General features: G+C 33.7%; 1 protein-coding gene across 1 annotated transcript; it reads left to right on the top strand.

Moving 5' to 3' along the window:
• The first annotated feature begins 4603 nt into the window (after positions 1-4603).
• On the top strand, positions 4604-18114 carry gsg1l2b (gsg1-like 2b). The gene is made up of 5 exons (XM_088927352.1): positions 4604-6923; positions 8720-8767; positions 11955-12107; positions 16075-16186; positions 17211-18114. Exons 1-5 carry the CDS (start codon positions 6623-6625, stop codon positions 17509-17511), a joined length of 915 nt encoding a protein of 304 aa, XP_088783478.1. The 5' UTR covers positions 4604-6622; the 3' UTR covers positions 17512-18114.
• The last annotated feature ends 1178 nt before the right edge of the window (positions 18115-19292 follow it).

Below are 19292 nucleotides of genomic sequence, written 5' to 3'. Positions count from 1 at the left end.
TAAGTAAAAAAATAAAATTAAGTAAAGAAAAAATCCATTAAGTAAAAAAAAAATAAAAGTAATATATTACAAGTTTGATTCATTAAGTAAAAATAAGTAAGTAAATAATTCATTAAGTAAAAAAATAAATCACAGAAATAAATGTTATAACTGTTATTAAAGTTATTTTTTTCTAGAAGTTCTAGAAAGTGTTTCCATTCGGATATATAATCTTTTAATGATAATTGTGTGCACAGTAATATATTACAAGTTTGATTACTTCAGATTAAAACTAATATTGAATTACCTAGACACATATTAATTGTTCAAATATGTAGCTAAAATTGTTAGAAAGGAACAACATTCTTTTCTGTCAGATTGCCTCATCCTTTTAATGGTAGAATGTTTTTTTCACTGGTGTTACTTTGTGCGAGGGAAAGGGCAGGGGTCAGGGAAAGGCTTTACAGACAAAAATAAAAACTGTGCATATGTGAAAAAAAGATTTCTAAAGTTTCAGCCTCAATAAAAATAAGAAATGACAATGAGATGCAGTATACTGTACAGTATATATTACAAATGGCCTGAAGTACCTGAGAATTATGTAGTGTACTGTATTTCAACACTGACATGCACCTGATAAAATCAATAATAAGCCTCTTTTTGGTGTATCTTATGGTAATTTGATGTGGAAAAATAAACAATACAATGCTGCCTGCCAAACGTCTTCATATATTTATCTGCATTTATTCTCATTGCTGTTTTCCTTAAATAAGGGTGTCCAGGTAACACCATTATTTCAACTACCAATATATAAGAAAATAATGAAATAGAATGCAAAAAAGTCAATTATGCATCAATAATTTAGTTTTAAAAAATCTCTTTGAATTTTTATAAATACATCTATGTTCTTATATTTCCTGTGTGACCTAGGAGCATATTGTAGGTTGCTCATTTTTAATTCTTCGGTTTGACCAGGAGTAAACCCAGCCTTGAATGTTGAAATTAATTATAGTAGTGCCTCAAGTTACCCCCATCTAGAAAGTCATTTCTGGTGATACTGTTGATGACACACTGTATATTGCTTTAGTAAGGCCTGGAGCTTGACATGAATAACGATACCTGCGTCCTGATACAGTTTTTTTTGCATTGTTTGTTTCAGGTAATAAAGTAAGGCTTCCAACTAGAAAATGCTCTTTCACTCCCACTTCAATCATGTTCTGTTATTAAGCTAGGGGTAAATTTAATATTTGTATTAATATTTGTACTGTATTCCCCTTCAGTAATAGTCATAATTGTATCCTTAAGTATTTTGTTTTTCAAAAATAGTTTGTGTTGTGTTTATCAGTAAATAGGGTAGATGGGGTTCTGTATTTTGACAGAATGAGGTTGAACACAATAACTTGAGGTGTTGGTTAACGAGTAAAACGTAATTATCTTCCAAACAAATTTAAAACCATAACAGACCTTGATTTGCTAAACTGAGAGATTCTGTTTTCTCTTATTTCTCTTTGTGTTCTTCAAATAAGATCTTACAGACTATGTCAAATGAGTGTCAGAATCGTCATCCCTCCTCTTAAGGGTGCTCCAACCCTTCGCATTTTAGTTGATTACGTGCACCTGCCCCCTGTCTTGTCTGTTATTATTTAAGCCTGGAGCTCGCGGTATTCCTGGCTCTGCTTTGGAAAACAGATGCTAGGAGGCCCGCCTAGCATCAAGTCGCCCTACGTCCGCGGCTTGAGGGCTTAGGCTTCCCATCCACGTCCTGACCTAGCTGAGTCCGGGGCTTGGAGCTCATGGCCTTGTCATTCTGTGTTTAACCTCCTGTTCCTGTTCCGGAACCCGCTTCGGATTTTAAACATGTCTTGGATGGATCATCTGGTTTTTGGATTTTGGACTGTGCCCCTGATTTCTCGTTTTGGACCTCCCTGGACTTGTTTACCTGTGCTACCCCTTGCACCTGATCACTGCTGGCACCGCCCCCTGTTCTCGATCCCTTCCATTCCTAACTATGTTTTCCCTGTAGCCCTTTTCTAGTCACTTCCAGACTATATGTCTGCACAGGGTCCTAAACTACACACTACCGTCAGGACCGGGTCCCATTACATTAAGGAAGACAACATGGGGATCTTGTCAAGTGCTTTTTCCAGAAGAAGGATTCCCCTGAGAAAACCTTAGCACAAAAATGTTCTGTTCTTCCCTAAATTGAAAATATCATTAACCTGATACTAATCTTCTGAGCCCTGTGGCATGAGTTAGGGCTTTTCTTTTAACTTCTGAGTACAAGTCCCGTCCCACAGTAAGAAATAAAAGAAAGAGGGCAACTGAGCCCTCTCTTGCATTTGTGCAGTTGGAAGGTGGCCTGTTTCTGCTGCCATTTGGATTGTCAAGGATGTGAAGTCACTGGTGGCACTCTGTTATGTGGCACAGTTCCTTCTTATTCTACTATAGAAAAGTTTAGCATTACTGGTGTCTTCAGTTTTCCCTTAAGTGAGTGATTTTAAAGTGGTATTAAAGTAGAGAACAATGAATGGCTGGATTGCAGAGCTGTGTGAAGGGTGATTAAATTTTGATTTTGCATCACTTTGGAGAGTAGGAACATTAAAGCTGATGAAACTCTCTGGATCAGAGCTGATGTTCATGACACTGAGGTCACAAAATTACCCATACTGAACTAAGCCCTGTACTTATAAGAGACTATTATATTATATTATAAGTCACTATTTTGACTATGTATGTGGTAGTTTGCTATTCCTGTGTTTGGAGGATGGATAACGCGGTCAGTAGGGACTCTCTTTTGTTCACAAGATAAGGTTGTCCTTTTGTTAAGAAGGGTGACTTTGAGAGGATGCATCAACATTGTTGAGACTGTTGAGGAGTTTCCTATTGTCGAGGGCAGCCTCTTTGGTACTGGATAATATTCTCATGTTCAACAACAGTTTTTGATCTCTGACTTTCAAAGAAAGTTTATCGATTATTGTTGAGGTTCATGACAATGTCTCCAATACTGAGGACAGCTGCTGAAACTGAAGTCAGGATCTCAAGGTAAGTGGTGGAGTTTGAAGCCATGGCGATTGTATCCTTACCACTGAAGGTGAATCCTCAAGCTTAGCATTGTAATTATTTTGGTCTGCTGCAAAACACCTCAGCAATCCATTATAGACTGTAGCAAGGTTTTTCTTTCCTTTTTTGTTGAAATGGTGTCCTCATGTAGGATTGTTGCTAGGATTAGAGTACTATAAAAAATACTATAAAAAAGGAGGATAAAATACCAAGAAAGGCTATCAGAGAGCAGCCTACATGAGGAGAGGAAAGCCAGCTCTCATCAGGCCTAAGCTCAGATTGCAGTAGTATTCACATGCAGTAGATTTCTGCATTGAGTTACTTTGATCATACTTTGATCCTTAACAGAAGTGGTGATACTCCTATAGGACTGTCCCTTTCATATGCTGTATTTACAGTATATTTGAACCAACACTTTTAAGATAAAGTCATTAAGTTTCAAGGATCAAGCTGAAATAAGATAGACATCAGCAGATCAAAGGCTAATAATGAAGAAGGCATATATATAAATTCAAATGAATTATGCATTACAGTACATTCAAGTTTTGTATATGAGGGTTTTCTTAAAAATTTAATTTAAATTTAAGTTAATGTAATTGCAGTTCAACTACATATCAACAAACTAGTAGGTTCTTCCTTAAACTGAATATGCATCAAATTTATAAAGTAACTCTGAGTATTATCCTTGACCTTAGCAAGGTGAATATGTGGTGCAGAATTATTTTTTGTTTTGAAAATTGCAAACCATTTAGCAATATTGGTACAGTAAGTGTAATTGTCAAAGGCAGAAATGATATAACTGTTCATCATCTTTTTAAAAATTCAGTTTTGGATAAGAGGTCATTTTGATATTCTAGTAAAGACCATCACTGTTCTGGGGCGCAGACCCCAGTAAAGTCTTTGGTTCCGATATTCCTGTCAGAATGTTTAATGCTTGTATCATCACAAGAAAGTGACATTGATGCAGGCCAGGGCTATGTGGTACAGTATATGAATGGTGAGACACATTCTTTATATTACAGGTTGATGAAACATAGAGATTTCACATGACAGACACTACATCATAGGTATAAATATGCCTGAATAGCTATTTATGATAATATATATATACAGAGATATTTCAAAGATATACTGTATAACATACTGTATATATAGAGATAATGCAAACGAAAAGCATTTCACATCCAAAAGCAAAATCATCAGTACTTGTGTTACAGAGACAGTTGCCACAGAAATTCTACAGCTGCCATGCCGGATATTGTTGTACCAGCTGATAGTAATTATGTAAATAAATCCATTTGAAGAAAAAGCAGGATCTGTCTGCTCTTAGCATCTGTCATCTCCTAAGTATATTTCCCAGAGTTGTTTGTCTTTTATAAAATCCCAGAGTTGCTGGATTTAGTCATGGAAATGAAGGAAAAAGACAGCAAAATCCCCTTGTACATAAAGTACCTTACAAGAAAACCTGCATACAATTTATCCCTCACCTTTACCCAAGATTATATTTCAATTTTACACTTGTTCTCATTTCACTTAATGAAACAATTTGTGATTCATATTTTAGAATGCGTTTTTAATTAGAATACAGTACTCAAAAACTGTCACATTTTCAGTAGTAAAATGCACATTATTTAGTTTTTACACTCAAGTGATCATTCAAGAAAAATAAATACTTGTTCAACACAACAAAATGAAAATGATTTACAAATTCCATAATACACCACTGGAACAACTACACATATTATAATAAATGTGGTCTATATTTTATCTCCTACTGTAGTGCTAACAGAAGTTACAGTATAACTTGTACAGCAGTGGAGACACAACAGAATGTTTGCTCACATGGGAACTGGAAATAAATGAGTAAGGAGACCAACAATATAATTTAGTTTGTATTAGTTATGAAAAACTTAAAAATACAAAATATGAATTACGTAATTATATAAGTAAAACAAATATTTTTTTTTGCAACATGCTTCATTTAGAGGATGAAGTGGCTTTTGTAATGAAGTTTGTTCGCCCCCTGAGTTTTCCTATGTTATGTAACTCAGAACCGCTGTGTGTCACCTGGCACTGTTTTTCTCAATGAGTCACCAATTGTTCATCAGTCACTGCGGGGGGTGTCTTGTCTATTCTTATATTTGTTATTGGTAATATTTTGTAGTAAAATTGCAAAAAAAAACATCAGCAATTTTTTATCCAGACAGCCTTTTGAACCTAAAGGGAAAATCTAAACAACAGGAAGCCCTATTGTTTAGTTTTTGTAAATCCAGTCTCAAAAGCAAATATTCCACTTTTGTCACATATCTATTTAAAATGTATCTATGTAAAAAAGAAGTAGTCAAGTTGACTTAGCTCTTCAGGGACCCTGTCTATGATATCCTGAGCTGAATGTTTCTTTTTTAATTTTTATGCACAGTAAACTACCACTGATTTTTATGTTGAATGCAGGAAGTGCTGGAAAAAAAAAACATGATAATTTCTAAAGTGGACAGTGTTTAAAGGGTATGACTGAGTAGATAACATAAGCACTGAGGCACCATGAAATCCTTTGACATCTAGCCCAACACTGTTGTAATTTTCACTGACAGCTCAGATCTTCTTGTGTTACAATATCGAAAACAGTCAATCATCATTTACATCCAGAAAATTGGAATGTATCACTGTACAATTTACAAGTGGTTGCTAAAATTGTGAATTGTAAACTAAAGAAAGATTAAAAGACTTTGTACACAGAACATCTTAATAAAATAATCTCCAGCAATTGCTTGTTTCTCTTTTTGGACCTCCACACAAGGCAGCAAGGAGTATATCCTTAAATAAAAACTAACCATCATGTACTGTAAACAGATTTCTAGAGTATAAATCCTGAAAAATTATTAAACAAAAACTACAGTAGGTGAGACAAATGACAATAAAAAAGAAATTCCATTTCGGAGGTAGGGCTTTCATCCAGTGGTTTGACCTGTCAGTGATGAGATCTCATATAAAATGAATGACATACAAAGAAATAAAACACAGATAAGGACAGCCCCTTTTTGAAGAGGGTCACACAGTCACAGACACTGCCATTCTTCCTAACCTAACAATCTTTCAACAGATGACCTTGTGAAGAGTGATTTACACGTTATAGATTCAGCCCTCAATTACTCACTAGAGTACACAGCACAGCAGTAAGAGCAGTAAGAGCATTCTTTCGTCGAATTTGAGTGTTTCTGTCATTCTCAGCTACACTTTTTCTTTCTGCCTCTATGGATTCCTTTAAACCTCCCAACCTAAACCTCTTACCGTAATTTGGAATAGCCCTGCCCTCAAGTGACAGAAAGCACCAGTTAGGCAAGCAGACAGGCAGGCAGGCAGGCAGAGAGACACAGCATTTTCACTCACTGAGTCTGGACTCGAGGATAGAGAGGATCTGTTCAGCAAGTGAGCAGATCCCGGAAGCAAGCAGTGAGATAGGCAAGCAGCATACAGTAATTACCAAAGGATATTTTAATGAAAAGCTGGATTATGAGGATTTAAAGAGCCATTGCCGAATACTGAAAGCTCTGGATTAGTGGCTTTTTCAGTTTTTCCTGACACAATGGGGATAGACAGACGGCAGAGAGCTTCTCTGGCTCTCACCTTGAACTTCATTGCACTGATCTTTGCCATCTCTGCCCTCAGCACAAGCTATTGGTGTGAGGGGACCAGAAAAGTGGTGAAGCCTTTCTGCAAAGGACCAGTGACTCTCAAGCAGAGCTACTGCATCAGGTTCAACAGCTCTAACATCAACGACAGTCGGATTGTCCAGTACATTTGGGAAACTGGAGACGACAAGTTCCTAATGAGACATTTCCATACTGGCATCTGGTTTTCCTGTGAAGAAAATATAAATGGAATAGGTAAGAATAACCATCATGTACAGTATACTATGTTTTTAAACATTTGTTTACAAACACAGCAAACTAGATTTGATGTGGACCAATGTTTCCTTGAAGAGTTTATAATATTTCTACTTTAGTTTTTTTTGTTTGTAAATTATAATGGTCAGATTGACTCCTATTTCTTCTTCCAGAGCAGCATTTAAAAGGCTCAAATATTTTTATTTTATGAAAAATGCTTATTAAAAATTAATGAAAAGGGTATTTAAAGAAGCCTTTTCTGCTTATATTTAATAATTAAATCTGGATATCTAGTCTAGTAAGAGTGTTGCAATTTCTACTTAATGTTGTGAGCTGAACAATGATAAATTATTTAACTTTGTTCCCCTGAGCATAAACAAGTTAATCGCATGATCTTTTCTACATAATTTATGATTAACTTAGACCAGTTCATATAATGGTTTACAACTTTATTCAATATGTCATCACTACAGTACTTTAAAAGTAACACTTTGGATTAACTGCAGAAAAGCAAAACTGATCCATACATTCTCAAATAAATCCTAGAGTACATAAGAAGATAACAATATTCAAAATTTAATCTAAACCAAAAAAATATTCCATGGAATGTAATCCAATAGAATCTCTACTGGATTATGGTACACAATATCAGGATTTATAATATATCGTATGTGATTTTTAAGGAATGGTGTTGCAAAAACAGGAGCCTAAAGGGACAACTGCAAAATTAAACTCCTTAGAGTTTTTATTATTCTTTTATATATAATAAAGTATAGTGCTCAGGAAATGAAGGAGAAAAAAACACTTTTTTGTTACATAATGTACTGTATAAATTCAATCCTGTGGGTATATACTATGCCTATCATACATAAACAAATACAGTACGCCCCTTCATGAAAAACAATTGTTTTTGTGGCAAACGATAGTTTTCAAAGTTGTTCACAGATGCCTGAAAGTTGCAGCAGTTTATTGGAACAAGACTAATTACTAATATTTATGTAATATTTCTGATTTTCTATTTTTCTCATTTGTTTTTATTTTATACAGTATAATATGTATGGGCGTTTCCTGGATTCATGACTAGGGTAAACAAACTACTAGACAAAAATTACTTTGAGATTAATTTTATAGAAATTACCTTGTGTACAAACATAATGCTATTGGATTAATACAATTTAATGTATTCATGTATGTACCGTTGTCAGCACAAAAATTAATTCATGAAAATGCTTTCATGGTATTTGTAATTAATGTATTTATAAAATAATGTTACAATAATGTCTGAAAATATGCAGTTGTGGTTCTAAACCTTTCTCTTGAAGGCAAAGTTAGCTGAGTGTCCCTTTCTCTTCAGCATTTATCTAATAAAAATATCTATCATAGAACATTCTAATGCAATTCAATTAACCCTTGTGATAACAAAGAGTACTTATCCTAGATCCATTATTGACAGATACAGTACATGCAAAATAGAACATTTTATACAATCAAGTTGCAGTTTGTTTGAAAATGAAAACTAAAATGATTCAGGTCAAACACAAATTTCTACAAAGAAAGAAACAAACATGGAATTTTAGGATGAAATTTTTTTCATCCTAAAATTTACCATAAAATGTGCAATTTATAAAAACTTAAATACACCTGAAAGGATTTACATGTCAATGACATCCCTGTGTAAGATAACCGAAGAAACTGGATTTCTAATACCTGGAATTCAAGGACCAATTGGAAATCTGTTGTAGCATGTTTGTGGCATGCATGTATGGATTTTGTTAAACAAAATTTTTATTTTCCAGGAGAGAGCTGTAGAAGTTTTCTAAATATTGCACCATCACACGAGAGGGGTAAGTATTTAATCATCCTTTTTAAAATATCTAAAAATTAATGTATGTGAAGTATCTTTTTCATTTTAGATTCTTTTGTGAGTGTCTCATTGGCCCAATGGAAGTTTTCTTTTATTAAATTGGAAAGTTTTAATAAAACTAAATACATTTTCAGGACATAAGAGTATAAGAAAGGTTTCAAAGTAAAGGAGGCCATTCAGCCCAATTAAAAGAAAAGTCAGTGTATATCGACTGTTTTAAAATGTGTTTTCAATTTATTAGAATTGTTTTCTGTTTTATGATAGTTTTCACCATATTTTTCAGTGTTCATAAAAGACTGAATTAAGTAGCATTTTCTTATAATGCTTCTTTTATTATATTGCAGCGTATTTATTGTCTGTAAATGTTGTGTGTGAGCATTCTGAAAATCTGCCGTCATTACAAAAAAGTTACAATATCTACAGCTTCTTTATACGATTTATGGATTTCTTAACTTGCAAGACTGTTTGTGTATAATTAATTTACTGTGCTCCCTTTAGTTTGGGAGGTTATGGATAAATGTTTTAGTTGCAAGGAAAACAAATAAAATATTATGTTTCTGACAAACTAGTGTGCAGCCTGTCAGTAAAACAGCTTTGAAAAATTATTGTGGTTAAACAACATTAAATCGCAAGTACATCCAGAGGAGATACTGTATACCGTATGTAAATATTTGTGAGAATATCATTGTGGTTAATTAATAATTCAAAAGCCAGTAAACTGTGTTTAGCTTGATCAAATAATTACATGTACAGTGAAACTTGGTATAGTATATCCACAGTATATTGGATTTTATGGTGGTATAAGAGCTTAATTTCTAAGAAATATATATTTGATGCTGTGGTGGAGCAATTTGACAAATGAATGTAAATTGCACATGGAGTATAAATGTTTGTCTTTGCAAAGCAGACATGAAAATAATGCAACAGAGAAAAATGGCAAATACATACTGTAAACTTCTTGAGACGCAGCTATCATTTCACGCATCAATCATTTCAGGGGCTTTTAAAGTAATAAGCTACCCTTTATTGAATTGCTTTAATGATTTAATTCATCCCTTGATTGTCAGCTTTTCTATTTCCTTGGAGAGGAAAATTGGTCAAAGTTGAGGAGGTCATGTTGGCATGTATTGATTTAAACATTAATGGCAATAGTAAATATGATTAATCACTGGGACTTACAGTAAATGATTTTTTTCTGCACATTTACTGGTTTACCATAATAGTGGACTGTAGATACAGAACAGGTATCAGCAGCATGGAATTTGTATGTTCTTCCAATGTTCACATGGGTTTCTTTTGGGTCTTTCATTTTCTCACACAGTCTAAAAACAAAAAATTGGCCTTGGTGTGAGTGTGTATGCTCGTGTCTGTGTGTGCTCTGTGATGGACTGGCGTCCTATCCAGGGTGTATCCTGCCTTTTTGCTGTTGCTTGCCAAGATAGTCTCCGGCTCCCCAGCAGCCCTGAATTGGATAAAGCAGATAGAAAATGGATGGATGGAAGGATGGAGAAACAATACGTAATTATAGAAGGATAGTTCTTGTGAATTCCTCCATCCTTAATAATGGAAAATCGTTAACTAATGTTGAGCTCAGATTTACTGTAGACTTCACGCATGTAGCTGCAAAAACAGAATCCAATTTAAAATTTGTATACAAGTACCAAGGCTTTCCAGTTTAAAAATATTATTTATTAATGATAAATATATTAGAATGTTATTTGTTGGTGAAGTATAGAGCAACATGTGATGCACAAAGTTAATTTGCTTTTTCCCCTGGCCAGCTAGCCTCAGAGTGACTCCAATCTACCTGACCAGTGCTGTCCTCCTAGCTATACTGTATGTTATATGTGACAAAGTACAAATTGTCATCTAAATTTCTTTGTTCTGCTTTTATGGGACAGTAGTTTGAATTTTGAGAATCAGACAAATTGTAATTGCATTATTAACTTAAAAAGCTATTTTTAGCTCATATACTGTAACTGTAACTGATTGCCTCCTCTTATTTTGGAAAATGAAATGACCTTACAGATACAAAACAAAAGAATAACATTCCTTCTAATACCTTTTAAAGTAGTGTATGATGCTCCCTACCTGATATTCTCTCTCTACTGCAACAGGTGTTAGCTAAATGCGGCAATGAAAGTTTCAGGAATAAGGCTGTAAATATGACATAGTGAACAGATGAGGAAATGTTGGTGTTAAGCCAAAACTGGAGAAGATTGTTGACTGTTAGTGCAGCATTACACTAAACACATGCTTTACATGTTTCAAAATTGCAAAAGGGTAAAGATAGTGTATTATTACTATCGTTTTTGTTGTTGTTTTTATTATTATAGCTAGTCAACATAGTGAAAAAATCTGGATATTATGGTTTATAGAATTATCTTCTTAAAATAAACATTTAGAAATATCACATAAAAACATAATTAAATCTCTTGTTTAGGATCTAGCATTGTTGTGTCAAAAAAATATAGAACATCTTCCTCCAAAAGCGTAAATCACAGTTAAAATGTTTATGAATGTAGTTTCATATGGTTCCAATATTAGTTAACTTAAATTTAAATAAATCCCTTATGCCTCATGTGACATGAACTTGTGCATATGTAACAGAGCTGAAAGAATTCATAATGATTAAGTGAACCAATACAAGAACAGGTACACCCCTGTATCAATTTAGTAATAATATATGATATGGTCTCTTTAACTCTTAAAAACAGCATCTTCATTTTATATTAAATATATTCACTTCCTTAAGGGCATAAAGTTAAATTTGTATTGTTTAAGTCAGAGAAGAGGTTTAAAATACAAGTTATGATAAGAGATACATAGAGACATGTTTCTCACAAGAAGTTATGATATGTTTTATTAACCACTCACAATTTTAATTTTATTTTTTTATTAAACATATTTCCCTGCCATTTTGTCTTGATAGTTCTTATTAACTTACAATAATAAATACTATATGGTTTGGGTCAATTTAATCTCATGAGATTTTGGAAATATCTGTTATACCATTCTTGATATAAATCATGCCGTATATTTTCTATTTGTAGAAGTACTGCCTTCTACCTTTATTACCTATTCATATTAGAAATAGATGTTTCAGTATATGATGTTAACTAACCTATCTTCTTCATCCCCTTTTCCTTTGGTTAAATTTTTTTCAGGTGTCCTTTGGTTGTGCATCGTTGCTGAGTGTCTGTACATTGCTCTGTTGGTAACTGGTGGAATTCTTATGTCAATAGAGATATGTCACTATGCTAATGTCATCGACGGCTTGAAACTGAATGCCTTCGCCGCAATATTTACTGTGCTATCAGGTAAATGGTTATGCTTCAATAGGTTTTCTTTCTCCATCTCTTAAATTCTACTCAAATTTATTTATTCAGTGTTACCAGATGTTAAAAGATCAGCTACCCGATTCATACGCTCCAATGAAAAGCTCGAGTATACAGTGCTACAGTAGCTTTCATATTTTTTCTGACATTAATTTATATGGAATTCATTCAGGATTTCTGAATTTGAATGGATGAGCCAGATCTGATGTGGACAGGAAATTGTGGTGCTTTTAACATTTTTGTAGACAGGTTGAGAGATGTGTCTTAATTCTCCTATAGCTGTTACGTCTTTTGAAATGTATCTTTACATTATCGTAATTTGTTGTAAGACACAATTTTATATTGGCAAGCTGTGTGCCATAAAGTATTCATAATGGAAAACATTTAACTTCAGAGTCTTATATGCTCTTCATTCAAGGCAACATACTGTAGTTTGTTTCAAACACATACTGTACAGTACAGTGCTTTCACTGTCAATTTATAGTTGTCAACTAAAATGTTGAAATATTAACACACTCCTCTTAATAAAGACAATATTTAATTACACAATTACACATTTAAAGATAAGCCTTCTGTGTGATTATTTATTAATCAGTAATCAATTGTCCATTAATCATTATTCTAAATAATCTGGTTGCTAAATCAATGCCTTTTTGAAAATGATGTAACAATTATTACCATACCACTGATTCCATTCTGTTTAAAAAGAAATGTTTAACAGTCATGTCATCTAAATCCTTCGCAAAAACAAAATTTGAAAAATCACTTGACATCATTCATTGTTGAATCACACCAAACAGGCTAATGTGATTCTAATTATCCTAATTGCTGGTATCAGTTACTTCCATTAAACTCTGCACTTCTATGTGACTTCTACAGTATACAGTAACTGTCTTCCCAAGCAGTCATAAACGCTTCATAAACGTTTATGTTTAACTTTAAAAATGATAAAGTTTCCAGCCCTCTAGAGAGGAATTGCAGTACTGTACATTGCCTCTAGTTTAGTTTACAAGAACTGCATATAATGTGCTTGTAATTGTATTTTCTTGGCATCTAAACAACACTGTGTTGATTAAGAGGAGCTTAAACTACATGAATTTAACAATTTTAGATATTTAAAAAAATGGAGGCCCAGTAAAGAAACTCCACAAGGAAGACAGAATGCATTGAGGGCAATGGATTGGCAGGTTATATCGAGAATTTAGTCTGCACTTGTACAATCTGAGGATTTGTGGTTTTATAAAGTAATCGGATTGGAAACATGGCTGCATTTTTCAGAGTGTGGTGTTTGCTCAGTGTAGATACCTCTCTCCAGTTGTCAGGCATTCTTCCAGACATCATTTTTATATCTCTGTACCCATACTATTGAATTCTTTTGTTCTTTCAGAGCACACCATGTGTCTGTATGTATCTTGAATTTTCCATCACACTTTTTACATCACACATTTTATGCCCTTAATAGTATAAATATTAGAAAAAATAAAAATTGTAAACAAATACCTAATTACATGGTCTGGATTTAATTAACGTTTAGCACAGGTTAATTTCAGAATATTACCTTGATGTAACAGGAATTCAATGTAATCCAAGGACACAGATTTTTATTACTACTAAAAGTATTTTATAGAGCAATTATTCCAGTGTGCAATACTTTCAGAGACATGAAATAGAGCACTGTTTAAGCATTTAAATAATTCATGGGGATATAGCTAGTAAGAGACAAAGAAGGCTTTAATGTCAGTTCTTTTTCAGAATATTTTCAGAATCATCATAGGTGATTGTCAAATCAAAAGTTGGATGATGCAATATCATTTTTGTATTGCTTTTCTTGACTGGATGAAAGCTATCAAAAAATATTTTGGTGATATATCTGCTACTTGCTGTGAAATGAGAGAAATATTGAGCAAAATAGTTTTTAATATTCAGGTTTTAATCTTACATGCACCACGGCTGCCCTCTTGTGAATTATAGCCTTTAGTACATACTGTATGCTTCTATTCTCATTTTAACTCTGAGAGAGCACATTCTGTGTCGAGTTGTTGAAAATGTATTTAAAATTTAAATTTAAAGTTAAAAATTCTGGTCCTGAATGCTATATTTAACACCTGTTAATTGCCTGACCTGTAGAAAAAATGTGTGTTTTTTGACATCCCGGTACAGAAGAAGTCACTTACACACTTAGATCTTTTTGTGAAACAATTGATATTCATTTTACTTTTTCAAACCAGAACAGTATAACATTTAAGCATACCAGTCTCCAAAATCTCCATCATCATATTGATATCCCCACTTTCTAATTTACTTGTGGTACTTTAGTACAACTTGTGTTGTACTAAAAGACCCTTTAACATAAAATGAGACAGCTATGCCAGAAGTGCCGTGAAATCAGGATTTCACCATGTGCTTGTCCTCGGCACCATGAATCTCAGCAGTAGAAATCTCTATATACTGTAAATATAGACAAATGGATAGACAAGGATCCAATGATGGAGTTATTGCAGAACCTTCTAACGCGGTACCGTCACCTTTACATTTTTGCTACACAGGCCAAGACTGGAGTTAGCATTTAACAAAATCACTATGTAAGAGCAAAGAATATCCTTATTTCTAAAAGTATTGACAGTAGCTTAACTACTGTACATCTGGACAGTCTCAAACAATACTATAAGTAAGTCTCTAACTCCCCATAGACAGACACAATTTGTTGTTATTTTTTTCCTAAATACCAAGCTGTCATAATAGTGTAAATTACTGTAGATCTTGAATATATAAAACTTTTCAACTTTTTCAAGTGGAAACTTAGGTAAAAGAATATCAAGATCAAACCAAACAAACATGGTGTTCCAATCAAATGAGTAAAAATGAAATATAATGTTTTGGGAAATATAGTCCTTCCTCAGATCTCATGGTGGAGAGTGCAGAATTTATGTTGCCCTTTTCAAGCAAATGTAGAAATGTAAGTAATCATAGAACTAGAACAAATAAAAAGGGGAAGCACATACAGTTTTATTATGACATGAACCTGAAAAGACCGAGGAAAATGTATTAATCTGTTCAAGCCTACAGTACATCTGCCTTAAAAATGTTATTAAAGATTTTTTTTAGTATGATAACATGTAATGGAAGTAAAAAATCTTAGTTTCACAGTATATGAAGCTTTTGTCAAGCAATAAACGTAGTTTTCTCCTTTGTAGGATTTTAAGGCTGTAATGCTTATTAAAAAAAAATCTGTTAATACCCTGATAGAGCACTGAAATAGTTCAAAGTTAGAAAGCACATCAACGTAGTATTGGAAGGTATTGTCTCAAATTGGAATTAAACCATCAGTAATGATATACAATGTCAAGCATTGGCAAAAGAAATAGTAATTAACAGAGATTTGCTAGTGGTTGTAAGGAGATTTGTAAGGTTGTAAGAAGCATGAAAAATTGGGCTTTTCAGGAGAGTCCTACGAGAAAAAAGAAACTGGCCCTTGTTGTACGGTAGCGCCATTGGTATATAACATTTCAGCCATATTAACCTGAATCTAAATGCATGACATAGAAACAACCACAAAGTACTTATACCCACTCAAGCCTGTCAAAAGCATTCTTAACACCAAATGAAAGAAAAGCACAAAGAAGCAATGTGTGTCAAATGGATGTCTCATTGATTTTTATCACTACAGTTAACTAATCTGTGGTGAGTGTACTGCGTGTTTTATTTGTTTCATTTTCAAACATGCATCCTGTCATGTGACATAAGTGTTATATACTGTAAAATCTTGGCAACACCAGGTTGTTCTTTGTTGTCCTATGGAGAAGCAGTTGTACATCTATATTTAATGAGAATGAAGTAGTCTACCATAGAAAACCCACTTTCTTCAATATTTTAAGATGGTATCTAAACTAAATCACACCTGCTGAGTGAAATTTCATCTTAGGCTTGAACTTTGTGTCTTGTTTTGAAGGGCTTTTAGGTATGGTAGCACATATGATGTTCACCACTGCTTTCCAGTTGACAGTAAGTCTTGGGCCTGAAGACTGGAGGCCTCAGACATGGGATTATGGGTGGTCATATTGGTAAGTCTAGCATATTAATGCAGTGTTTTGAACTTAATTCTATACTGATGTACAAACGTATATTGATCTATATTGTAATCTATGATTTTCTTTTTTCCAATCTGAAATTTCTCTTCCTAAACAAGTTGATGTCCTTCAATAATGGCTCATCACCCAAATATTTGAAATTGTGCATTAAGATGACAGTTAAACATACTTCTCCAACACTTTTACTTACAGTTCTTAAACTTCAGCAGTTTAACAGAAAACATACAGTGGGAGTAAAATATAATAGTTTAAAAGGAAATCTCACACACTTCATAATATATTTTAATACAGTATGTCAAAAATATGTATTCTGTGTTGAATGTATACTGCATTCATAATACAATCATAAGGATAAAATACAATTAAGACAATTAATTATATAATTTCCTCATTTTTCATGCCCAGTTTATAGGATGTATTTAAGTAAAATAATAATTAACGGTGTTATTTTAGCAGAAGTTCAGGACAAGGTCAAATTCTCACACTTCTGCACTTGTGCTTACAGTATAAACACTTGCTGGCTGCCCACAATTCTACATGTGTTTTTTAAGTCACCTCCCTCCACCCCAGCTGCACTCTTCCAACAGGTTCATTATTTGTATGTGAGGGGGGTACGGCACTGAGGTTTAGCCACGGCTGTTATTTCCTTAGCCAGGCCAGTTAACACCCAAGTATTACTTACGCTATTGCTTTATATTCATTGGCTCATATCATTATTAGGATTTCACAGTACCACTAAATAATTTTGTATTTATTTAGATAGTTAGTTGAAATGCTCGGGCTTGATTTTCACAAGAAAAGAGAAAAATGTAATTTTAAAAACAACAATAAAAACTAAAGCTAAAAAGACCACAGGTGAAGCAACATAAAAAGCATACTGTATATTGTATACTGTATACTGAAGATTGTAGCGAAGATTTTGTTTCCAATAATTCACGTTTTTAATATATTCTTTGATGGTTTTACTCAAGACTCTGGCCCTGATTTTTCTCCACAGCCTTGCATGGAGTTCCTTTACTAGTTGCATGGCTTCTTCGGTGACCACGATCAACAGGTACACAAAGACAATACTGGAGTTCAAGCATAAAAGGAGAAACATTGAGAAAAATCTTAAAGTCAAACAAAAGCTGCTTGACTTTGAGTCAGCTGACCAAGTATGGGACATGTACATTAGCTCTGTGCCTAGCACAGCAGAAGAATTGTTAGACCTCTCAAGTAATGGCCGGAAGTTATCCAACACTTCAGTTTTCTTAGATCTCAATGATTTGCCAGATCCACAGGTTGAAGAATATTGTTAAGCACTCAAGCTAAACATTTTTTTCAGCTACTATCTGCAAATATTGCCCCCCCTGTTCACTTTTTAGCTAATATCTTTGTCCACCTAAAGTAATATTTTCAAACAAACATTATTATAATCATTCAAGGAATACTGTGAAAAATATTTAATACTGGTAGATAGGATTATTTATTGTTATACAGTATGGAAGCACATTACTGTCTTCCCAGATTTTCAGTAGTTTTGTGTACAGTATGTGTGTATGAGTGTTTGAGCAAATGGTTGTACAGGTATGTGTTATTTGATAACTGCCTTTTATTAAAAAGAAGCTGTGAAAAGTAGAAGAAATAAAAACCAAAAAAGTTAGCATTAACTGGGCTATGACTGTTCAAGTGAAATGAGGTCAGCTAGACAACACAAGAATTCTGGTGCATATTTTATATCTTAAAAAGGGGTGCCATTATACAGTGAGAGAAAAAAATACAGAAACTGGAAATGTACAGATTATGTTTCATTTTTATCTCACTTAATTTTTTTTTGCACGCAACAGTTCTTTTGTATTCAGTTGCTTTTTAATTATTGAATTCCAAAGCTCAGAATTTCTGTATTTCTTTAGATTTAAAATAGAGGAAAAAAAGTCTTAAAAATTGGTGCAGTGCCTTTTGTAGGAATTTATTTTTTGCTTCTCGTAAAATTCGAACTACTAGCAGCATTTTTAAACTTAGTTGTTTTCCTTCTATATTTTAGAAAATTATACTAATGATTTCACTTACAGTACATTCATTTCATGACAAATTTGGAATGGGCAATTTGGACCAATTTAATAATTTATGTGCAATTGAACCCAAAAATATGTTTTAAAAAGGGAAATGTCTGAAAAACACTTTCATATCGATATATGTTAAATTTGGATGGCAAAATGAATAGAAGTATAAATGTAAATTATCTACTCAAAGATGAGAAACAAAAACAAACATCTGACCAACTGAATGTCTTGAGCATTTAGGAAATGCTCAACTCCCTGTTCAGTGCATCTCAGATATCAAGTGAGTGTCTTTTTAAGCATGACAATAGGTTATTATAAATAAATGTAAGTTATTGTAGCAAAACAGGCAGTTCCAAAGTTAGCAGTGGACACACTTATAGTGAGGATGTAATATTAGAGAATTTCTCCCAAAGCTAAGAGGTATCATTGGAATCACCAGGTCAGTGGTCATCAGCTGGGTGGGGAATTAGGAGCTATAAATCCAGTTAACAAAGTAGCAGAGAGAATCTTGTAAAGATCAATAACTACTGTTCAGCCCTCAACGAGTTGGAATACTGGGTGCTGTGAGGGAAAGAGTGCAGTATTCCTGCTGTAAGCTGCAAAGTCCAGGTCCACAAAGTGTTGGAGTACTTGTGTGACCTGCATGCCAAGCTCGGTTCTGGTGTAACAAAGCATGAAGCCAATTATCTACAGTAGGTAATTCAAGATACAGTACATAGGCCCTGCAGGTGAAAGAGGGCTAGGATTACATCTATGCCCTGTAAAAATGTCTCTGGAAAGACAAATGGGCAATGGTATGGGAATGATTGAGAATACTCAGAACTGACAGAGCCATTGCCTCAAGAGATAATGACTGCATTTCACCTCAGTGGTAACCACAATATATCAATCAACAGAAACAGACTTCAAAACAGTGCTGACTTTCATAGTCAGATAGGTACAGTATCTAATACATGCTGTACAACAGACAGACTATTGTCAGAGCAAAAAAAAAAGGACAGGACAAAATAACAGAATAACTGTTTGTAAAATGTGTG

The sequence above is a fragment of the Atractosteus spatula genome, chromosome 11 (genome assembly GCF_055471065.1).
Source record: "Atractosteus spatula isolate fAtrSpa1 chromosome 11, fAtrSpa1.hap1, whole genome shotgun sequence".
NCBI lineage: Eukaryota > Metazoa > Chordata > Actinopteri > Semionotiformes > Lepisosteidae > Atractosteus > Atractosteus spatula.
Note: the sequence above shows the minus strand (reverse complement) of the source record. Positions and strands in the feature narration are given on the sequence as shown.